Below are 25,125 nucleotides of genomic sequence, written 5' to 3'. Positions count from 1 at the left end.
TCTCACTCCTTTACTTTCCTCTCTTCCCTCAGGGATGAGTACCTATTCCCTCTCTTCTCAGGGATGAGTACCTATTCCCTCTCTTCTCAGGGATGAGTACCTATTCCCTATCTTCTCAGGGATGAGTACCTATTCCCTCTCTTCTCAGGGATGAGTACCTATTCCCTATCTTCTCAGGGATGAGTACCTATTCCCTCTCTTCTCATCCTCTCTTCTCATCCTCTATTCTCAGGGATGAGTTCTTATTCCCCCTCTTCTCATCCTCTTTCCTCAGGGATGAGTACCTATTCCCTCTCTTCTCATCCTCTCTTCTCATCCTCTCTTCTCAGGGATGAGTTCTTATTCCCCCTCTCTTCTCATCCTCTTTCCTCAGGGATGAGTACTTCCGTATGAAGCTCCAGTGGAAGTCAGTGAGTGAGGAGCAGGAGAAACACAACAGCATGTTTAGAGACCACAGGAGTCTAATAGGTAATCACCATCATCATCACTTCTAACAGAATGTTAGTCAGGAGTCTAATAGGTAATCACCATCATCATCACTTCTAACAGAATGTTAGTCAGGAGTCTAATAGGTAATCATCATCATTATCACTTCTAACAGAATGTTAGTCAGGAGTCTAATAGGTAATCACCATCATCATCACTTCTAACAGAATGTTAGTCAGGAGTCTAATAGGTAATCACCATCATCATCACTTCTAACAGAATGTTAGTCAGGAGTCTAATAGGTAATCACCATCATCATCATCACTTCTAACAGAATGTTAGTCAGGAGTCTAATAGGTAATCATCATCATCATCACTTCTAACAGAATGTTAGTCAGGAGTCTAATAGGTAATCACCATCATCATCACTTCTAACAGAATGTTAGTCAGGAGTCTAATAGGTAATCACCATCATCATCATCACTTCTAACAGAATGTTAGTCAGGAGTCTAATAGGTAATCATCATCATTATCACTTCTAACAGAATGTTAGTCAGGAGTCTAATAGGTAATCATCACCATCATCATCACTTCTAACAGAATGTTAGTCAGGAGTCTAATAGGTAATCATCATCATTATCACTTCTAACAGAATGTTAGTCAGGAGTCTAATAGGTAATCATCATCATTATCACTTCTAACAGAATGTTAGGAGTCTAATAGGTCATCACCATCATCATCATCACTTCCTACAGAATGTTAGTCAGGAGTCTAATAGGTCATCACCATCATCATCATCACTTCCTACAGAATGTTAGTCACCAGATAATAGCCTGGCGGTTAGACCAGCAGCCAAAAGGCTTTCATCCCGTGTAACATATCCTGTCATTGTGCCCTTGATCAAGGGACTTAACCCCCCACGATTCCTCTTCATCCAGGGGCGCTGCTGCTGACCCTTGGGCTCTGTCTGGGGGGGGCTCTGTCTGTGGGGGGCTCTGTCTGTGGGGGGGCTCTGTCTGTGGGGGGGGGGGGGGCTCTGTCTGTGGGTTGTTGGGGAAGCCAGAAGCCAGTTTTCCCTTCTAACCGATGGACAACAGTTGTATTCTATTTGATTCTATTGGTCTGACAGTAGGATGGTTATGTGGTTTGAACAACGGGCGCTGTGACAAACAGGAGACCTTTCCAATATGTTAATGAGTTAGACTCCTTGTTCCAACAGCCTCAGTCAGCAACTTAACTTCCCCCCCCAGCCAGGGAAGAACAAAAGTTGTCCACATTTGTCTGGGTCTCACCCCAAACTGCTCAGCAAAACCATTTGAAACAAAGTGTGACACCATTCCTAGTTTAGCTACTTGAAGACTGAGCTGGGCCTGGAATCAATCTGGCTCCCATCGGATCAACCCCATGTTTTATTTATTCAATATTCCATCAGCATCGTCAGCCTGTAGAACCCAGCCCCATGCTGCGTCCCAAATGACATCTTATACCCTAGATATAGTGCACTACTTTTGTCCTGAGCCCTATGTGCACTAAATGGGGAGTAGGTTGTCATTTGGGACAGGGCCCATGTCAGCCAGGTAATGGGATCTCATCTCCTCCTGATCGTTGAGGAATGATCCATACTGGATCTGGCTGGCTCCTCAATGGACTTGGCATTTCTGTTCTCTCTGTCTCTTTATTCTCTCTATCCCTCTCTGAGTCTGTCCCCCCCCTCCCCTTCTATTCAAAGGATTGAAATGAGGCTGCGGTTGTAACAGGGTTAGAGTTGTGTGCTCTCTGTAAATGTCAACTGAAATGAATATGGAAATGAGAGGCGGCTGGCACGGAGCAATGCTGAACTGTTGAAGTGCTGCTGGTTTCATTTCTGATTTCAACTCCTGGTAGTAAACTTTTTGTCTAAGGACAATCAGGCAGACAAGATGTGTGGTGAAGTCAGGGCCTGTATTCATAAAGTGTCTCTGAGTTGGAGTTACTGATCTATGATCAGGTTCCTTCTGTCCATGTCATCTGACTCATTATGTTCTTTATGAATACTGGTGGCTGTTAGTTCCCTCTACAGAGAAAGACCCTCCTACTCTTTATGAATACTGACCCTGGTGGCTGTTAGTTCCCTCTACAGAGAAAGACCCTCCTACTCTTTATGAATACTGACCCTGGTGGCTGTTAGTTCCCTCTACAGAGAAAGACCCTCCTACTCTTTATGAATACTGGTGGCTGTTAGTTCCCTCTACAGAGAAAGACCCTCCTACTCTTTATGAATACTGGTGGCTGTTAGTTCCCTCTACAGAGAAAGACCCTCCTACTCTTTATGAATACTGACCCTGGTGGCTGTTAGTTCCCTCTACAGAGAAAGACCCTCCTACTCTTTATGAATACTGGTGGCTGTTAGTTCCCTCTACAGAGAAAGACCCTCCTACTCTTTATGAATACTGGTGGCTGTTAGTTCCCTCTACAGAGAAAGACCCTCCTACTCTTTATGAATACTGGTGGCTGTTAGTTCCCTCTACAGAGAAAGACCCTCCTACTCTTTATGAATACTGACCCTGGTGGCTGTTAGTTCACTCTACAGAGAAAGAAGTAAACAGGACAGAAACTTTGTCTGAAGACTGTCGGTCAGTCAGTCACGATGGATTGAGTAAATTCTACATCTATATATTTAGTCTGTTATTGTCTAGAGTCAAATGTAGTCAAATCCTCTACATGCAAATGTATTTGGTGAATAAAGGAGATTCTGATTCTAAGGTCTCTGACTGTGTTGATTTCCTCCACAGAGAAAGACGTGAACAGGACAGATAGGACCAACACTTTCTATGAAGGACCAGACAACCCAGGACTGATTCTGCTGCACGATGTCCTCATGACCTACTGCATGTATGACTTTGACCTAGGTAAGACCATGCTTGTCATACTGAATGACTTTGACCTGGGTAAGACCATGCTTGTCATACTGAATGACTTTGACCTGGGTAAGACAAAGCTTGTCATACTGAATGACTTTGACCTGGGTAAGACCACGCTTGTCATACTGAATGACTTTGACCTGGGTAAGACCACGCTTGTCATACTGAATGACTTTGACCTGGGTAAGACCACACTTGTCATACTGAATGACTTTGACCTGGGTAAGACCATGCTTGTCATACTGAATGACTTTGACCTGGGTAAGACCATGCTTGTCATACTGAATGACTTTGACCTGGGTAAGACCATGCTTGTCATACTGAATGACTTTGACCTGGGTAAGACCACGCTTGTCATACTGAATGACTTTGACCTGGGTAAGACCACACTTGTCATACTGAATGACTTTGACCTGGGTAAGACCACGCTTGTCATACTGAATGACTTTGACCTGGGTAAGACCACGCTTGTCATACTGAATGACTTTGACCTGGGTAAGACCACGCTTGTCATACTGAATGACTTTGACCTGGGTAAGACCACGCTTGTCATACTGAATGACTTTGACCTGGGTAAGACCATGCTTGTCATACTGAATGACTTTGACCTGGGTAAGACCACGCTTGTCATACTGAATGACTTTGACCTGGGTAAGACCACGCTTGTCATACTGAATGACTTTGACCTGGGTAAGACCATGCTTGTCATACTGAATGACTTTGACCTGGGTAAGACCATGCTTGTCATACTGAATGACTTTGACCTGGGTAAGACCATGCTTGTCATACTGAATGACTTTGACCTGGGTAAGACCACGCTTGTCATACTGAATGACTTTGACCTGGGTAAGACCACGCTTGTCATACTGAATGACTTTGACCTGGGTAAGACCACGCTTGTCATACTGAATGACTTTGACCTGGGTAAGACCACGCTTGTCATACTGAATGACTTTGACCTGGGTAAGACCATGCTTGTCATACTGAATGACTTTGACCTGGGTAAGACCACACTTGTCATACAGCACCAGACATGATCAGTGGAGGCTGCTGAGGGGAGGAGGGCTCATAATAATGGCTGGAACGGAGTGAATGGAATGGCATCAAACACACGGAAACCATGGAAACCATGTTTGATGTATTTGATACCATTCCACTGATTCCGCTCCAGTCATTACCACAAGCCAGTCCTCCCTAATTAAGATGCCACCAACCTCCTGGGGTCAAGATTGTGTTGGTATGAAAGCTCTCCAGAACTGTTTCAAATCCTCTCTCTGTCACCACCAGGCTTTGACTGACTGACTGACTAAACCAGGTTGTTTTCTCTCTGTCACCAGGCTATGTCCAGGGTATGAGTGACCTGCTGTCTCCGATTCTCTATGTGATGGAGAACGAGGTGGACGCCTTCTGGTGCTTTGTCTCCTTCATGGACCAGATGGTGAGACTGACAACATAGAACTAGATATACTAGGACAGACATAATGTAATAAGACCATAGAAATAGGCTAGATAAACTAGCAGGGACATAACCTTCTGGTGCTTTGTCTCCTTCATGGACCAGATGGTGAGACTGACAACATAGAACTAGATATACTAGGACAGACATAATGTAATAAGACCATAGAAATAGGCTAGATAAACTAGCAGGGACATAACCTTCTAGTGCTCTGTCTCCTTCATGGACCAGATGGGTAAAACTGAGAACATCTGAATTATTAGAACATACTTAACATACAAATATAATTACTAGAATGGACAAAGCCCCTCACACCAAAGCAAATTAAATGAGGATGTCCATTCTAGTCATCCCATATCTGTGGGTGAGACCTTCACTGACCTCTGTGTAGGTATATGACAGCACAGTTCTTCCTGTTTAACGAGAGAGGGAGGCCAACTAGGTAAGTGTTGGTAGAGGGTGACCTGATTACCTGACCACGCTGGGTTCCCATGGTGCATTTCACAAAGGATGCATCCAAGACCACTCTCTCACAGCCTCCACCAATAGCTGAGCAGAGCCCTCACGCTTTTTGATGTCACTCCAGCTCTATGATTTGTGTTCTGAATTTGTTTTTTTCTGTCTTATTATCCAACCTATTACAACACCATCCAGCTTCCTGTCTGTTCTATTACAACACCATCCAGCTTCCTGTCTGTTCTATTACAACACCATCCAGCTTCCTGTCTGTTCTGTTACAACACCATCCAGCTTCCTGTCTGTTCTATTACAACACCATCCAGCTTTCTGTCTGTTCTATTACAACACCATCCAGCTTTCTGTCTGTTCTGTTACAACACCATCCAGCTTCCTGTCTGTTCTATTACAACACCATCCAGCTTTCTGTCTGTTCTATTACAACACCATCCAGCTTCCTGTCTGTTCTTTTACAACACCATCCAGCTTCCTGTCTGTTCTGTTACAACACCATCCAGCTTCCTGTCTGTTCTATTACAACACCGTCCAGCTTCCTGTCTGTTCTATTACAACACCGTCCAGCTTCCTGTCTGTTCTATTACAACACCATCCAGCTTCCTGTCTGTTCTCTGTTACAACACCATCCAGCTTTCTGTCTGTTCTGTTACAACACCGTCCAGCTTCCTGTCTGTTCTGTTACAACACCATCCAGCTTCCTGTCTGTTCTCTGTTACAACACCGTCCAGCTTCCTGTCTGTTCTGTTACAACACCATCCAGCTTCCTGTCTGTTCTATTACAACACCATCCAGCTTTCTGTCTGTTCTGTTACAACACCATCCAGCTTTCTGTCTGGTCTATTACAACACCGTCCAGCTTTCTGTCTGTTCTATTACAACACCGTCCAGCTTTCTGTCTGTTCTGTTACAACACCATCCAGCTTTCTGTCTGTTCTATTACAACACCGTCCAGCTTCCTGTCTGTTCTGTTACAACACCGTCCAGCTTCCTGTCTGTTCTGTTACAACACCGTCCAGCTTCCTGTCTGTTCTGTTACAACACCGTCCAGCTTTCTGTCTGTTCTATTACAACACCGTCCAGCTTTCTGTCTGTTCTATTACAACACCGTCCAGCTTTCTGTCTGTTCTGTTACAGCACCATCCAGCTTCCTGTCTGTTCTATTACAACACCATCCAGCTTCCTGTCTGTTCTCTGTTACAACACCATCCAGCTTTCTGTCTGTTCTGTTACAACACCGTCCAGCTTCCTGTCTGTTCTGTTACAACACCATCCAGCTTCCTGTCTGTTCTCTGTTACAACACCGTCCAGCTTCCTGTCTGTTCTGTTACAACACCGTCCAGCTTCCTGTCTGTTCTGTTACAACACCGTCCAGCTTTCTGTCTGTTCTATTACAACACCGTCCAGCTTTCTGTCTGTTCTATTACAACACCGTCCAGCTTTCTGTCTGTTCTGTTACAGCACCATCCAGCTTCCTGTCTGTTCTATTACAACACCATCCAGCTTCCTGTCTGTTCTATTACAACACCATCCAGCTTCCTGTCTGTTCTGTTACAACACCATCCAGCTTCCTGTATGTTCTGTTACAACACCATCCAGCTTTCTGTCTGTTCTGTTACAACACCATCCAGCTTCCTGTCTGTTCTATTACAACACCATCCAGCTTCCTGTCTGTTCTATTACAACACCATCCAGCTTCCTGTCTGTTCTGTTACAACACCATCCAGCTTCCTGTCTGTTCTGTTACAACACCATCCAGCTTCCTGTCTGTTCTATTACAACACCATCCAGCTTCCTGTCTGTTCTGTTACAACACCATCCAGCTTCCTGTCTGTTCTGTTACAACACCATCCAGCTTTCTGTCTGTTCTGTTACAACACCATCCAGCTTCCTGTCTGTTCTGTTACAACACCGTCCAGCTTCCTGTCTGTTCTATTACAACACCGTCCAGCTTCCTGTCTGTTCTATTACATCACCGTCCAGCTTCCTGTCTGTTCTCTGTTACAACACCGTCCAGCTTCCTGTCTGTTCTCTGTTACAACACCGTCCAGCTTCCTGTCTGTTCTCTGTTACAACACCGTCCAGCTTCCTGTCTGTTCTCTGTTACAACACCGTCCAGCTTTCTGTCTGTTCTATTACAACACCATCCAGCTTCCTGTCTGTTCTCTGTTACAACACCGTCCAGCTTCCTGTCTGTTTCCTCTATTCTTTCCTCCACATAGCTGCTGAAGTCATTTAAAGGGGATTTCGTGTTCATTAACCATTCATAGCTTTATAGATACTGTAGCCCAGGGCTGGTCTACCCTGTTAAACAGCCACACACACACACAGGTTAGGGTAAACAGCAATCATGATATTATTACTCGGCTGAGTGGTCTTGTACCTGACAGGCCCTTGTTATTCAAAGGAAACCCAAAGACCATGTCATCTCCAGCACTGTCGCTGTCATCCCACCCATTAACACATAAAACATGGCTACATCAGGATTATTGATTTAAACACCTGCCAGATAGCAACTTGTTAGTGAGGAAGGTAAAAGGAAAGCTGGTGATTGAGGAGTAGAGAGCATCAATATGGTGTTATGTGGCTGGCTGAATGACTGGCTGAATGGCTGGCTGGCCGACTGTCATCAATTTTTTCTTCTTTAAAAGCATCCCTAGTTCATCTGTCTGTATTACTGTATAAACTCTATATACAGCAGTATGTGGACACCCCTTCACATCAGTGGATTCGGTTATTTCAGCCACCCCCGTTTCTGACAGGTGTATAAAATTGAGCACACAGCCATGCAATCTCCATAAACAAACATTGGCAGTAGAATGGCCTTACTGAAGAGCTCAGTGACTTTCAATGTGGCACCTTCATAGGATGACACCTTTCCAACATGTCAGTTCGTCAAATTTCTGCCCTGCTAGAGCTGCCCCGGTCATCTTTAAGTGCTGTTATTGTGAAGTGGAAATGTCTAGGTGCAACAACGGCTCAGCATGCAAAGTGGTAGGCTACACAAGCTCACAGAATGGGACCGCGGAGTGCTGAAGCGTGTAAAAATTGTCTGTCCTCGGTTGCAACACTCACTACCGACTTCCAGACTGCCTCTGGAAGAAACGTCAGCACAAGAACTGATCTTCAGGAGCTTCATGAAATTGGTTTCCATGGCAGAGCAGCCACACACAAGCCTAAGATCACCATGTGCAATGCCAAGCGTTTGCTGGAATGGTGTAAAGCTCACCGCCATTGGACTCTGGAGCAGTGGAAACGCATTCTCTGGAGTGAGGAATCACGCTTCATCTGGCAGTCCGACGGACGAATCTGGGTTAGGCGGATGCCAAGATATCACTACCTGTCCCATGCGTAGTGCCAACTGCAAAGTGTGGAAGAGGAGGAATAATGGTCTGGGGCTGTTTTTCTTGGTTTCGACGAGGCTCCTTAGTTCCAGCGAAGGGGAATCTAATGCTACAGCATACAATGACATTCTAGAGGCCCCGATTCTGTGCTTCCAACTTTGTGGCAACAGTTTGGGGAAGACCCTTTCCTGTTTCAGCATGACAATGCCCCCGTGCATAAGGCGAGGTCTATACAGAAATGGTTTGTCGAGATCGGTATGGGAAGAACGGGAAGAACTTGACTGGCCTGCACGGAGCCCTGACCTCAACCCCCAATTGAACACCTTTGGGATGAATTGGAACGCTGACTGCGAGCCAGGCCTAATCACCCAACATCAGTGCCTGACCTCACTAAAGCTCTTGTGGCTGAATGGAGTCAAGTCCCCGTAGCAATGTTCCAACATCTAGTGGAAAGCCTTCTCAGAAGAGTGGAGGCTGTTATAGCAGCAATGTTCCAACATCTAGTGGAAAGCCTTGCCAGAAGAGTGGAGGCTGTTATAGCAGCAAAGGGGGACCAACTCCATATTAATGACCATGATTTTGGAATGAGATGTTTGACAAGCAGGTGTCCACATGGTGTTGATCATGTAGTCTATATAGTTTAAACGTGTTTCTATTCTGTCTAAATTCTCAGCACCAGAACTTTGAGGAGCAGATGCAGGGTATGAAGACTCAGCTGATCCAGCTCAGCTCTCTGCTACGACTACTGGACCTGTCCTTCTGGAACTACCTGGGTGAGGGGAACACACACACACACACACACACACACACACACTGCTACGACTACTGGACCTGTCCTTCTGGAACTACCTGTGTGAGGGGAACACACACAAACAGGGCATGCTTTAAAAAAAACTTCTTACAGAAAATTAAGTTTAGCGTCCATTATTGGAGTCCAGGTAGTCCAGTCCCTCCCTAATGAATAACAGCCATTACTACCATTTAGAATCCACAGAATAGAACGTTCACCGTGACAACGGAACACACATTCATCCTCATCATAAGTGTACTAGATAATCATCTTGATAGAGCCAATGAAATATTACCCGTGTGCTTTCTCTCACAAGTGACGACGCCACATTTGTCTTCGAAGAAAAACAAGAGTTTATCCAAGTTTGACTGTGACTTCCTAATGAGATAAATATGGTGTGTTCTGTTTGGAAAGTCTTTCCTGTTTGCTAGAGGTCGTAGGGGGCAGCTGCATCCCTAAACAGTCCCTGATAAGTTGTTCTGAATTAGGCTGTTTAAATGCGGCTGGCGCTACAGTGCAGTCTGATTGGGACGATGTTGATTTATCACCGCATTCTTTATAGTCATTAATTTTCTTGATTAATTTGGGCTCGCTCAGCCACCCTACTAAAACTGGTCTGCTGTTCGTTACCTCGTCGGATAACAACAACAGCTCCTTCGGAATTTAGAGACCTTCCAAGAACAATAAACCAAGTAAATTCAATAATATGTAAATGAAATGTGTTATTTATCGCTTTCATTTGAGCAGGAAAGGTTAGATTGAGGGCAGGAAGAGGGACGACTGTGATGGACGTGATTGTCTTTTTGGGGGGGTGGGGGGGTGAAGGAGAGAAAGAAGAGATGGAGAGGGGACAAAAGAGGCTTAAGGTCTATGATTGGGTGACTTTAATTTACGAGCCTCTTCCTCAACCCTCCTCCACCTCCTCACTATTGATCTTCCTTCAGCTCCTTGATCAGAGATGCTCACAACTCTGACACATTCAGAGTGGATTTAACCCTCTCAGGGATGGTTGGATCTATGCCAATGGCTTTTAAGCTCATGATGTCTAAAGACAATACCTGAGATGTTGTTGGGTTCCCTTCATTCTAACCTTATGATGTTACAGAGGCTACCTGTACTTCTGCTAACCGTGTGTGTGTCCATCTTACAGGGGCCCAGGACTCTGGTCACCTGTACTTCTGCTTCCGCTGGCTCCTGATTCGCTTCAAGAGAGAACTGAGTTTCCCTGATGTCCTGCGTCTTTGGGAGGTGAGTCACAGACATTCAAGGCGTTTACCGTTAATCAATCGGCTGTTCTCTAATGATCGATCTGCCCACACAGTCAATCCAGCCAATCAATCAAAGAGACCAATCAGTCATTACAGTGAGCACTTGATCAATCGGTGGCCTCTCTCTGTCCCCTGACTCTCTGGTCCTGCTGCTCCTCAGTCTCACCTCCTCCTCTCCTCCTAACTCCCCGGAGGTGAATCAGTAGCCTGATTAAAGGGCCCGTAGTTTAGTTTTCATTTCATCATCTCTCCATTCGTCCAGAGGCATTGCGAGGAAACACAATCCAATTAGCATTCATTTATGTTTCACAGAATCACAACAATTTGTTTGATTTATCAGACATAATGATGCAGATACTGTAACACACACACACACACACACACACACACACAGACTCTGATTGTCTCTGGGTTGGCTTCAGGTAATGTGGACTGGGCTGCCGTGCCAGAACTTCCACCTGCTGGTGTGCTGTGCCATCCTGGATTCAGAGAAACACCAGATTATGGAGGAACAATACGGCTTCAATGAGATCCTCAAGGTGTGTGTTCTTACATTGTGTGTGTGTTCACTTGTATCTGTCTCTCTGTGTGTGTTCACTTGTATCTGTCTCTGTGTGTGTGTGTGTGTTCACTTGTATCTGTCTCTGTGTGTATGTGTGTGTTCACTTGTATCTGTCTCTCTGTGTGTGTGTGTGTGTTCACTTGTATCTGTCTCTGTGTGTATGTGTGTGCGAGGTTGGTTGGGTCAACATTATACTAAATATGACCTGCCCTACCTCCGAAAATAAAAAGGGTCCTTTTAACTCCTATCAGGGGAGAGTGGGGGAGAAGTGGAGAGTGGGGGAGAAGTGGAGAGTGGGGGAGAAGTGGAGAGTGTGGGGGGAGAAGTGGAGAGTGGGGGGGAGAAGTGGAGGTGTGGGGGGAGAGAAGGGGAGAGTGGGGGAGGTGGGGGGTGAAGGGGAGAGTGTGGGGGAGAAGTGGAGAGTGGGGGAGGGGGTGAAGGGGAGAGGGGGAGGGTGGGGGAGAGAGGGGGGGGACAGCACCACAGACACATTGATGTCTGGTCCCCTCTGTCTTTTAGTGGTGTTCAACCACTCACTATTGAAAGTCTCCTCCATCTAAATGTACTGATTTCTCAGTAGTGGAATGGGATTGTTTTAGTGCATGTTTAGTGTTTTTCTTTATTGAAAATGACTAATGATAGGTTTGGTAATCTCTCTAGAAATATCGCCTGATGTAATCTGGAGTTATCTTGGCTGTGTTATATACGTGATAGCCTGTAAGGATGAATAGTACCATTTTAATCATTCAACATTTTACCTTGAGGTTACTTCCTGATGTGATCACAGCTGTTCTTTCTGCAGTTGGTAGACAGCTAGTAGATGGTAACCATGGAGACCTTGCAGGCTCTATCTATCTATACAGTAGCTATAACACCAGGTGGGGGGGAGAGAGAGGGAGGGAGGCGGCAGTAGATAGGGGGAGAAAGAGAGTGGGGAGAGAGAGAAACATGGAGAGACAATGAGCTTTACACTGTGTTTTATGATGACTGAAGGAAGCAGTTAATTATCACCTAGCAGGAGCATGTGGTCTTCTAACTAACAGGCTCTCACTGCCTAGTCGCATTGCAACACAGGTGTTATTTCCACACAGAATACACTGTCTGTTTTCTGTTAAATGAGTGAACTGAAAATGGTATTCAGTTTTGAAGTGTTTATCCGTGTCATCACTTTAACACAGGGACGGACAACTTTGATGGGGTGGGGGGCCGCCAAAAAATCTTAACTCATCACGAGGGGCCGCAGTGGCTCACTGGTCTCACCTGATAGGCGGGTCACCTGATAGGCGGGTGCGGAGCCATAATCAACGCTACATCCTCTTGAGTTAACTCAGCACTGGATAGACTTTCACATGAATGCCTCCAACATGTTGTTTAGTGTACAATTACCCCACCATCTTTCCTTTCATCTGATCCATTAACCAATACAGCAGCTAACCCAACTATGGTGTTTAAAGTGGCTCCCAGACCCAACCCATCTGCATGTCTACAGTGGAATCTAGTCTTTCTCTCTCATTAGCTCCACTTCCTCTGTCATGGCGTCTTCAAGCTCACACATTATGCAGCTGGATCTCACTTCACGTGAGAAGTGTAAACCCACCGAGGAGAGACATGATGATCTTTACCACTGTAGGTGCTGTAAGGAGTACTGTGTGTGGACCAGACCAACACTGTCCCAACACCCCCTGCTACAGAGACATGATGATCTTTACCACTGCAGGTTCTGTAAGGAGTACTGTGTGTGGACCAGACCAACACTGTCCCAACACCTCCGCCTGGTGTATCTTGATGTACACTCAGCCTCCAGAATTCAGCCCTGCCCTCGGTTATCTCCTGCTCCTCATGTGCCGCTTCCACCTGGGAATATACACACTGCAACGCATGGGTCATTTCCTGACAACATAGACTGTCCCATTATGGCCAGATCACTAGTCTGTGAGGTGAATAACAGCTCCCGGTACTCCCATCGGTCCCCCAGTTACCAGCTACCAAGCCATGTGACATGAGTCCTCATAAACTGATATCCCAACAATGCTACTAAAGTAACTACTGTTACTACTAACATGACCCCTGACTATAACCTCCTTCACTTCCTGTCCTGAGAATAACTACTGTTACTACTAACATGACCCCTGACTATAACCTCCTTCACTTCCTGTCCTGAGAATAACTACTGTTACTACTAACATGACCCCTGACTATAACCTCCTTCACTTCCTGTCCTGAGAATAACTACTGTTACTACTAACATGACCCCTGACTGTATCCTCCTTCACTTCCTGTCCTGAGAATAACTACTGTTACTACTAACATGACCCCTGACTATAACCTCCTTCACTTCCTGTCCTGAGAATAACTACTGTTACTACTAACATGACCCCTGACTATATCCTCCTTCACTTCCTGTCCTGAGAATAACTACTGTTACTACTAACATGACCCCTGACTATAACCTCCTTCACTTCCTGTCCTGAGAATAACTACTGTTACTACTAACATGACCCCTGACTATATCCTCCTTCACTTCCTGTCCTGAGAATAACTACTGTTACTACTAACATGACCCCTGACTATATCCTCCTTCACTTCCTGTCTCTGAGAATAACTACTGTTACTACTAACATGACCCCTGACTATATCCTCCTTCACTTCCTGTCCTGAGAATAACTACTGTTACTACTAACATGACCCCTGACTATATCCTCCTTCACTTCCTGTCCTGAGAATAACTACTGTTACTACTAACATGACCCCTGACTATATCCTCCTTCACTTCCTGTCCTGAGAATAACTACTGTTACTACTAACATGACCCCTGACTATATCCTCCTTCACTTCCTGTCCTGAGAATAACTACTGTTACTACTAACATGACCCCTGACTATATCCTCCTTCACTTCCTGTCCTGAGAATAACTACTGTTACTACTAACATGACCCCTGACTATATCCTCCTTCACTTCCTGTCCTGAGAATAACTACTGTTACTACTAACATGACCCCTGACTATAACCTCCTTCACTTCCTGTCCTGAGAATAACTACTGTTACTACTAACATGACCCCTGACTATATCCTCCTTCACTTCCTGTCCTGAGAATAACTACTGTTACTACTAACATGACCCCTGACTATATCCTCCTTCACTTCCTGTCCTGAGAATAACTACTGTTACTACTAACATGACCCCTGACTGTATCCTCCTTCACTTCCTGTCCTGAGAATAACTACTGTTACTACTAACATGACCCCTGACTATAACCTCCTTCACTTCCTGTCCTGAGAATAACTACTGTTACTACTAACATGACCCCTGACTATATCCTCCTTCACTTCCTGTCCTGAGAATAACTACTGTTACTACTAACATGACCCCTGACTGTATCCTCCTTCACTTCCTGTCCTGAGAATAACTACTGTTACTACTAACATGACCCCTGACTATATCCTCCTTCACTTCCTGTCCTGAGAATAACTACTGTTACTACTAACATGACCCCTGACTATATCCTCCTTCACTTCCTGTCCTGAGAATAACTACTGTTACTACTAACATGACCCCTGACTATAACCTCCTTCACTTCCTGTCCTGAGAATAGCTACTGCATGTAATGAGGAAAGAGAGTAATGGCATTGGACCTGACAACCTCACAGGTTTTTTGAAAGTTGACAGTAGTGTCTGAAATGCCAACATGATCTCTGCTACTCTCACCATGATCTGGGTCTGTGTAATAGTCCCTATACTGTGCACAGTTAGCTGCCCTCCCTCTCCTACGAGCTATCTCCTGTAACAATATACACAGTCTCTGTGGATAATACCATTCTATCACCCTGATCACATTCCATCCCACTTAACAGTCTGATGTAAACATTCTGTCTCAAACACAGGCCTCATGTGTACCTCACTTCCTGCTACAGAGACATTTACACATGTATCATTCCATCTAACCCATAACACACTAGTCACTACTCCTAATGCACTTCTACAGTTAGAAACATACTAAAACATTCCTAAATAAATGAGTCAATATACATCAGTCCCTCCTCTGGAACAATGATCAGTCTTATGTTCCACGACACCTGAAAACATATTGACTTGAACAGGGAAGAGAGAAAGTACATGTTTAATAATTCACACCAGCCTTGATGCTACTAGGACTGGGGACAGAACCGTCCATCCGTTACCTTCTATGGCCATGTGATACTGGTCTCCATGCCGTCTCCTTCATTTTCATCCTTGGGTGTTATCGCAAGACAGACTATGAACCTTGTTAATTAATTATACCGTATCATCCAGGAATCTCTATGTATTGATGCGATTTAACATTAATATTCTGATGACATGGTAAAACAAATAAATCTTCATGGTTGACCCAAGCTATCATCCAGTGAGTTCTCCTCCTCTCGGAGGACACTTAAAGATAAGGTTTCTAGAGCCTTCCTGGGGCTAATACATTTTAGCAGTGCCCCCACGCCTCCAGTTTGAGAACAACTCTCTCTCACTGAATCATAACTAAAACATTTTATAAATTATCCAACCCAAATTGAGAATGACAGTCCTTAGTGCTTTACTTTGAGTCTTCTCAACCTAGCACACATCATCCCGGTTAGAATGTACATTTATAAATGGGAACTTTTATTGCCGGTAATAAATCTTCTCATTACAGCCCTCCTTTGTCCCTGTTTTCCTGGTAATGAAAGATCGGTATCTCAATGCGTACTTAGTCCAAATTGTTTGCAGTGTGTAGACCTCCCTTCTCCCTGCACTTATCATTCTAGTGTGTCTTCTTCAGATAGCGTTGCAGTTCATCTTCCCAACGGCACATGTAACTCTTGCCTGTCTTATTAGATGGCCCTTGATAATGTCCCGATTTCAATGTAAAGAAATGTTTTTCCCACTAATACAAGTCTATCACCATTCTGTCTGGTCAATTTCTCCCATCAGCACGCTAGCATGAGAGAAGTTTGTATGTTATATCTCTCCATGCTCACTCCACATGCGCGGTCTCAGCGCCCCTGCCACCCGTACCCAGGTTTGGCTCGGACACAGATAAGTGTTAAAGGTCACTGTCACATTGATCGCCTTTGTTGCTCTTTCTTCAGCCGGTTTGGGAGGGTTTTGAGGTTCACACACACTGTTTGTGACCAAATGATTCCTACATGCATTAAGACACCATCTGACGTCACATTCCATGATAACCTAAAGAGAGGACAGATCAGAACAACAGTTTAGTTCAATTCATTTCTGTTTCAGGAAATCCAGACACGCTTTGACTATATGACAAATTATTACATTCCCAATTTTTTAATAGCATTATCTCTACGACAAATGTCAAATAACATAACAACGTACTGTTACTGTTGAAACCATTTTCCTACTTAGTTCATAGTCTCTTATTTTACTGCCGACCATTCGGAAGAGTTGCCAGATCAGGGAGTTAACCCCTGTGCGGCCTCCGTCCCGTATGCATAGCCATTTTCCGACCAACCACATGCATCACAAATAACCAAAAACAGCTAAATGCAGCACTAACCTTTGACAATCTTCATCAGATGACACACCTAGGACATCATGTTACACAATACATGCATTCTTTTGTTCGATAAAGTTCATATTTATATATAAAAACAGCATTTTACATCGGTGCGTAACATTGACTAACTATTTTCCCTCAAATGCATCCGATGAAACAGAGCTTCAATTTACTAAATTACTATTCGAAAACATTTTTTAAATGTAATATTGTCATTCTAAGATTTATAGATGAATATCTCTTGAAAGCACCTGTAATGCCAGATTTAAAAATAACTTTACTGGGTAATCACACTTTGCGATAAAAGGGGATGCGATACTCAGAACAATAGGCTAGCAATAGCAATAGGCTAGCCATCTTGGAACAATCGCATATCACATCTAGTCTTGTATACTATTGTCAATAATCCCTTACCTTTGGTTGTCTTCATCAGAAAGCACTTCCAGGAATCCCAGGTCCACAACAAATGTATTTTCGTTCGAAAAAATGACTCCTTTATGTTCCAAGAGCTTGTTCTTGTTAGCGCGTCTGAAGGCTGATCCAAATGCTTCGTCGGACACGGATAGCCATTTCGAGAAAATGCATTTTTTCCCCATTTAGGTTCGTTCAAACATGTCAAACGTTGTATAACATAAATCTTCAGGGCGTTTTTCAACAAGAGAGCCAATAAGATTCGAGGGGGACGATTGCATTGTGTTTCAAAACGTTTCGAAAGGGGAGGGTAACCAGGGGCGCCGGCGTCATAATGGTGATGGCCCTCTCCGTGTGACTACGTTCCACAGCGTCTCATTCATTCAGTTTTAACAGTAGAAGGCTCAAACCAATTTGTGAAGACTGGGGACATCTAGTGGAAGCAATAGGAAGTGCTCAATGAACCATAGCTCACGGTGTGATTAATAGGCAACGTGATGAAGTTGAGTTCGCAATTCAGAATTCCACTTCCTGTTTCCATCTGTCTCGGGGTTTTGACTGCAAGATGAGTTCTGTTATACTCACAGACACCATTCAAACAGTTTTAGAAACGTTAGGGTGTTTTCTATCCACAAGTATTAATTAGATGCATATCCTAGCTTCTGAGTTTGAGTAGGAGGCAGTTTAAAATGGGCACGAATTTTTTTCAAAAATCGCTTTAGCGCCCCCTATCCTAGGGGAACGCCAAGAGGTTAACACCCTAACCCATTGGGGGAATCCCAACACTCCAGAAGACCCAATCTGGTGAAATTTCTATTGAAACGAAATCAGCAATACCCATATCACAATCCATTTCATGAAATCAGCAATACACATCACAATCCATTTGGAGTAACTGTCAACCCTCGTTACATATATTTTCATTTCTATATGTAGACTGAACAAAATACATGTGTATATTTACCCAAGACCAGGACCCTGGGAACTGGTAGTTTCCACTTTGAACACATGATTCACATCGTGATTCAAAAAAACACTGCATGTTAACTCAAACACATTTGAATACCCAATAATCTTAGAATTACAATTCTTGATAATTGTTTATTTTATTTATTTAACCTTTATTTAACTAGGCAAGTCATAACTCCATAAGGAAATAATGGTATCTCATTAAGTAATGGTAAAATAGAATCCCACATGTCCCCTTCATTGATCAAACACCGCTATGTAAAACGTTCCTGTCCCGCTGCTCTCAAGAGGATTTGTTGTTGCTCTTTTGAAAAAGATGGAAACGCTTGTATAGCATCATTTCCTCCGAATACAGCAGGCTCCATTTCTACTTTACACTCATTCTACCAATTTACGATAGTCCCACATCTAGGGAGCTATCTGCCTACGCATAGATTTTTGTTTCTCTCGCTACGCAAACACTAGTCTCAACGTCAACATTGAGTTCCTCTGTCCAGGCTCTGTGTTCTTTTGCCTATGTTAATCTTTTATTTTTATTGGCCGGTCTGAGAGAGCGCTTTTTCTTTGCAACTCTGCCTAGAAAGCCAGCATCCCGGAGTCGCGTCTTCACTGTTGACGTTGAGACTGGTGTTTTGCCAGTACTATTTAATGAAGCTGCCAGTTGAGGACTTGTGAGGCATCTGTTTCTCAAACTAGACACTCCAATGTACTTGTCCTCTTGCTCAGTTGTGCACCGGGGCCTCCCACTCCTCTTTCTATTCTGGTTAGAGCCAGTTTATGTTGTTCTGTCAAGGGAGTAGTACACAGCGTTGTACGAGATCTTCAGCTTCTTGGCAATTTCTCGCATGGAATAGCCTTCATTTCTCAGAACAAGAATAGACTGACGAGTTTCAGAAGAAATTACCATTTTGAGCCTGTAATCGAACCCACAAATGTTGATGCTCCAGATACTCAACTAGTTTAAAGAATGCGAGTTTTATTGCTTTTTTTTTTATCAGTTCAACAGTTTTCAGCTGTGCTAACATAATTGCAAAAGGGTTTTCTAATGATCAATTAGCCTTTTTAAAATGATAAACTTGGATTAGTTAACACAACGTGCCATTGGAACACAGGAGTGATGGTTGCTGATAACGGGCCTATTTAGATATTCCATTAAAGTCAGCCGTTTCCAGCAACAATAGTCATTTACGACATTAACAATGTCTACACTGTATTTCTGATCAATTTGATGTTATTTTAAAAGGACAAAAAATGTGCTTTTTAAAAAAACAAGGATGTTTTGTACAGTAGTGTATGTTTTACTGATCTGCCCGCAGGCCGTCAGTTACCCATCTCTGCTTTAGCAAGTCACTGATCAAAGAATGTCCTCCTCTCTTCTTTCCAGCTCATAAATGAACTGCCGATGAAACTGGACATCACGGCCATCCTCAACAAAGCTGAAGCTATATGCCTGCAGCTGAAGAGTTGTAAGGTATGTATCCATAGATAGGACATCTATCTTCAGAACGTTTGTGCTTCCAGTATATTCTGAAATACATACATGGGTTTTGAGAAGCTCACCCATCCGGCTCGAAGGACCATGGTAAATAATGGAGGGTTTGCTGAGTGTGGAGAGGGAAAGGAAGTGGGATACAATTGGTTTGTGCAGTTTCCAGTAGAAGGGTGTGAAGGGGGTTTTCAACACAACCCTCGTTAACTTGTTTGTTTATTCCAACAACATCTTTATAGTATTTACCCAACAGTGTTAGAAACACACGGGGGGTATGAATGAATGCAGTTGAATCTAACCCTCATTCAAAAAAACCTATCTGTGACATATGTTTTTAATATGTATTTTTTTTTATTATATAAAACTAAGAAAACTGTGTAGGATTTCCCCAACTTGGTGGTACAACTATATACACAAGGTGTGTGAATAAATGCAGTTGAATCTAAACCTCATCAAAACTGTGTCTGTGACACACATTTTTAATAGTTTCTTCTGATGATATCCTTTTAAGATGTGTCCAACTCCATGGCAGAACATTAGATACCTTCAGAATGTCTGTGCCTGTATTCTGAAACCCTTACTGAACTCAGACTCCATTGTACCTATATTCATAGCTAACACACTTCAACACCTTGTATTGACCTATGGTTCCAACCAGATCTTTAATCTTATGTTTATTATCTGTGTAGGATTTGCCAAACTCAGTGGTTGAGATCCTTGGATTCAACAGCACAGACACCGAGTCATCATCCCAGTCAGAGGACACTGAGCGAATGGACAGACCAGACTCTCCGGAACCTTCTACACCGTCAGACGACCAGCAGGACTTAGTCTCTGACTACAGCCCCAGCGGCGACAACAGACACTTAAGGGACGCAGCGCGTGACGTTTACAAATTAGCCTACATATCGTAGCCAGCCTGGCTAACAGTAGTCTCTTGGCCAGTGAGAGATTTGGTTCTGGTGGCTGAGATGGGGCTCACAGCCTAGTGAAAAAGGTGGATTGTCTCTCTCACACCTCACAGACAGAGGAGAGATGGGAAATGGCTTCTCGGGGCAGTATCATTATAATAGAGCCCAAGAGGTATTCATTTAAAGGAAGTTTTGCAAATCAAATAATTTTTGTAATGATTCTCTGTCTATTAATCATCTCATTTTTCTTGTTAGAGGTTGGTCTTTGAGTTTTTAGGATATTGCTCCTTATTGCCCCTGACTCCAAGGTATTTAGTGTTCAGCAGATTGCTCCTTATTGCCCCTGACTTGTTAATCGCTCCTGAATCATGTGAATAGTCAAATGTAATGCTGAAGTAGTTGACATGTGGTTTAAATGGAGGTGGAAGGGCTGAGGAATGGATAAGGTTTTATATAAACAGGGCTTATTATATCTCATGGTAGTATTCAGCTAATAGGAGTCCTACTGTAGGTGGAATTCAACTCTTAACTATTTAATGAAGATGTGGTTGTATTATCTCAAGGCAAGGCCACTCTCCTCTACCGACTGAAAAGGATTGTCTGCCCTGCAGCCCATTGACAGATTATACAGTGTACAAAACATTAAGAACACCTGATCTTTACATGACATAGACTGACCAGGTGAAAGATATGATCCCTTATTGAAGTCACTTGTTAAATCCTCTTCAATCAGTGTAGATGAAGGGAAGAGACAGGTAAAAGAAGGATTTTTTTAGCCTTGAGACAGTTGAGACATGGATTGTGTATGTGTGCCATTCAGAGGGTCAATGGGCAAGACAAAATATTTAAGTGCCTTTGAACGAGGTATGGTAGTAGGCGCCAGGTGCACCAGTTTAAGTGTGTGAAGAACTGCAACGCTGCTGGATTTTTCAACAGTGTCCCGTGTGTATTAACAATGGTCCACCATCCAAAGGACATTCAGCCAACTTGACACAACTGTGTGCATTGGAGTCAACATGGGCCAGCATCCCTGTGGAACGGTTTCGACACCTTGTAGAGTCCATGACCTGACGAATTGAGGCTGTTCAGAGGGCAAAAGGGATGATACTCAATATTAAGCAAGTGTTCCTAATATTTTATCCACTCAGGGGTTTTCCGTGTAGCTGCCTTACTGACCTCTGATTTGGTAAGACTGAAAGAGACATGATTCATATTGAAAAATGTACTTTGTTTCTGAAACCATATTGTTAATCATACTAGAATGTGTGGGTTGGCACGGTGATAATATATGTACACATATTAGTTCCCACAAGTTGCTTTGTCAAACACCCAGCCTTACAGCAACGTTTTTAAAATGTGGACTTCATGCTAAACCACGAGGCCTTTGTCAACATAGACAGACTTACTTCCATGTACTCATTTATATCGTCTGCTAGCTTACTCGCCTCCCAAAACGTAGGGAATATGGTTCTTGATGTGTTTAATATTGACACACCTTACTTCTGAGGAAGATTGTAAAGGAGTTGTTGTAGTCATTGATTATGGTGCATGCTGAAACTCTTAGCCTTCAAGTGATGTATCAGAAAATGTATCAGAAACAGTAATGCTGGAAGACTTTTCCTACCTGAATCTTTCTGTGTACAGATTTGTATATTTCAGCAGTTTGTGCTGTGTGTATGTATGTATGTATGTATGCATGTATGCATGTATGTATGTATGTATGTATGTATGTATGTATGTATGTATGTATGTATGTACGTATGTATGTACACTGCTCAAAAAAATAAAGGGAACACTTAAACAACACAATGTAACTCCAAGTCAATCACACTTCTGTGAAATCAAATTGTTCACTTAGGAAGCAACACTGATTGACAAATTTCACATGCTGTTGTGCAAATGGAATAGACAACAGGTAGAAATTATAGGCAATTAGCAAGACACCCCCAATAAAGGAGTGGTTCTGCAGGTGGTGACCACAGACCACTTCTCAGTTCCTATGCTTCCTGGCTGATGTTTTGGTCACTTTTGAATGCTGGCGGTGCTTTCACTCTAGTGGTAGCATGAGACGGAGTCTACAACCCACACAAGTGGCTCAGGTAGTGCAGCTCATCCAGGATGGCACATCAATGTGAGCTGTGGCAAGGTTTGCTGTGTCTGTCAGCGTAGTGTCCAGAGCATGGAGGCGCTACCAGGAGACAGGCCAGTACATCAGCAGACGTGGAGGAGGCCGTAGGAGGGCAGCAACCCAGCAGCAGGACCGTTACCTCCGCCTTTGTGCAAGGAGGAGCAGGAGAAGCACTGCCAGAGCCCTGCAAAATGACCTCCAGCAGGCCACAAATGTGCATGTGTCTGCTCAATTGGTCAGAAACAGACTCCATGAGGGTGGTATGAGGGCCCGACGTCCACAGGTGGGGGTTGGGCTTACAGCCCAACACCGTGCAGGATGTTTGGCATTTGCCAGAGAACACCAAGATTGGCAAATTCGCCACTGGCGCCCTGTGCTCTTCACAGATGAAAGCAGGTTCACACTGAGCACATGTGACTGACGTGACAGAGTCTGGAGACGCCGTGGAGAACGTTCTGCTGCCTGCAACATCCTCCAGCATGACCGGGGGTCAGTCATGGTGTGGGGTGGCATTTCTTTGGGGGGCCGCACAGCCCTCCATGTGCTCGCCAGAGGTAGCCTGACTGCCATTAGGTACCGAGATGAGATCCTCAGACCCCTTGTGAGACCATATGCTGGTGCGGTTGGCCCTGGGTTCCTCCTAATGCAAGACAATGCTAGACCTCATGTGGCTGGAGTGTGTCAGCAGTTCCTGCAAGAGGAAGGCATTGATGCTATGGACTGGCCTGCCCGTTCCCCAGACCTGAATCCAATTGAGCACATCTGGGACATCATGTCTCGCTCCATCCACCAACGCCACGTTGCACCACAGACTGTCCAGGAGTTGGCGGCTGCTTTAGTCCAGGTCTGGGAGGAGATGCGTCAGGAGACCATCCGCCACCTCATCAGGAGCATGCCCAGGCGTTGTAGGGAGGTCATACAGGCACGTGGAGGCCACACACACTACTGAGCCTCATTTTGACTTGTTTTAAGGACATTACATCAAAGTTGGATCAGCCTGTAGTGTGGTTTTCCACTTTAATTTTGAGTGCGACTCCAAATACAGACCTCTATGGGTTGATAAATTGGATTTCCATTGATTATTTTTGTGTGATTTTGTTGTCAGCACATTAAACTATGTAAAGAAAAAAGTATTTAATAAGATTATTTCTTTCATTCAGATCTAGGATGTGTTATTTTAGTGTTCCCTTTATTTTTTTGAGCTGTGTGTGTGTGTGTGTGTGTGTGTGTGTGTGTGTATATATATATGATACCGTCTTTGACAACCAATTATGTTTTGATATCTTTTAAAGAACCTGAATTTCATGACTCCTCTTTGTATTGCTTAATGTGATAGGAGTATCAGTATCCATCTCCCCTCTGTTCAGGAGTCTCTCCCAGTCCTGACAGACGTCTATGGGAGGATCTCCCAGTCCTGACAGACGTCTATGGGAGGATCTCAATTGCCTTAACTTGATTTCTAGCATCCTCGCTTCTTTCTCAACACGCATTGGATGAAATGGTCAGATGGGGAGGGAACTCTTACCTTGTTATCCAATGGGTTTTGAGGAGGCGGCGATAAGAGAGGATGCGAAGAATCAAGGAAAAACAATTGAGGTTCTGCCCATGGCCCCGCCAGTTGAGACAGTCTGTTCACAGTTCCACATATCCTGTAGCTAGAAATATAACATAATGAACCATAATGTCCCTTATTATGTCCCTTATTTTGTTCCCTATTTTACACCGACACAAATGGACAACTATGTACCTTTTTGGTTTTCCAATACAATGAATGCCGCTCATTCAAAGGCTTGATGTAACAGTGAGACAACAGAACACTTTCAGGTTAGTTATTTACCGATGCGACAATGAATCTGTTGGCTCTCAGCTGATGTGCTGTTCTCTCTGGTCTCTGTTGTTGTTGTAAGAGATTTGGAGTCTTTCCTAGAAACAGATCTGCTTCCCAAATGGCACCCTATTCCCTACGTAGTGCACTACTTAGCCTAGGGCTCTGGTCAAAAGTGAATAGGGGAACAATCAGTGTCTGAGATTCAGCATCTGAACAGGACCGTCTGAATGACACAGTTTCTCTGGTCTGTTCAGCATCTGAACAGGACCGTCTGAATGACACAGTTTCTCTGGTCTGTTCAGCATCTGAACAGGACCGTCTGAATGACACAGTTTCTCTGGTCTGTTCAGCATCTGAACAGGAGCGTCTGAATGACACAGTTTCTCTGGTCTGTTCAGCATCTGAACAGGAGCGCCTGAATGACACAGTTTCTCTGGTCTGTTCAGCATCTGAACAGGACCGTCTGAATGACACAGTTTCTCTGGTCTGTTCAGCATCTGAACAGGACCGTCTGAATGACACAGTTTCTCTGGTCTGTTCAGCATCTGAACAGGACCGTCTGAATGACACAGTTTCTCTGGTCTGTTCAGCATCTGAACAGGACCGTCTGAATGACACAGTTTCTCTGGTCTGTTCAGCATCT

The 25,125-nt window shown here is 44.0% G+C and overlaps 1 protein-coding gene across 1 annotated transcript in view; it reads left to right on the top strand.

Moving 5' to 3' along the window:
* Positions 1 to 22,291, top strand: part of LOC106576658 (TBC1 domain family member 15) — a 58,074-nt gene extending 35,783 nt beyond the window's left edge. The window contains exons 6-13 of the mRNA XM_045700211.1: positions 374 to 468; positions 3,198 to 3,314; positions 4,664 to 4,764; positions 9,271 to 9,370; positions 10,538 to 10,635; positions 11,078 to 11,194; positions 19,511 to 19,597; positions 20,305 to 22,291. Of these exons, the coding sequence (XP_045556167.1) occupies positions 374 to 468; positions 3,198 to 3,314; positions 4,664 to 4,764; positions 9,271 to 9,370; positions 10,538 to 10,635; positions 11,078 to 11,194; positions 19,511 to 19,597; positions 20,305 to 20,529 (940 nt within the window). The 3' untranslated portion in view covers positions 20,530 to 22,291. The remainder of the gene's footprint in view (positions 1 to 373; positions 469 to 3,197; positions 3,315 to 4,663; positions 4,765 to 9,270; positions 9,371 to 10,537; positions 10,636 to 11,077; positions 11,195 to 19,510; positions 19,598 to 20,304) is intronic.
* The last annotated feature ends 2,834 nt before the right edge of the window (positions 22,292 to 25,125 follow it).

Source organism: Salmo salar, chromosome ssa17, assembly GCF_905237065.1.
Source record: "Salmo salar chromosome ssa17, Ssal_v3.1, whole genome shotgun sequence".
In the NCBI taxonomy this organism is placed as follows: Eukaryota; Metazoa; Chordata; class Actinopteri; order Salmoniformes; family Salmonidae; genus Salmo; species Salmo salar.
Note: the sequence above shows the minus strand (reverse complement) of the source record. Positions and strands in the feature narration are given on the sequence as shown.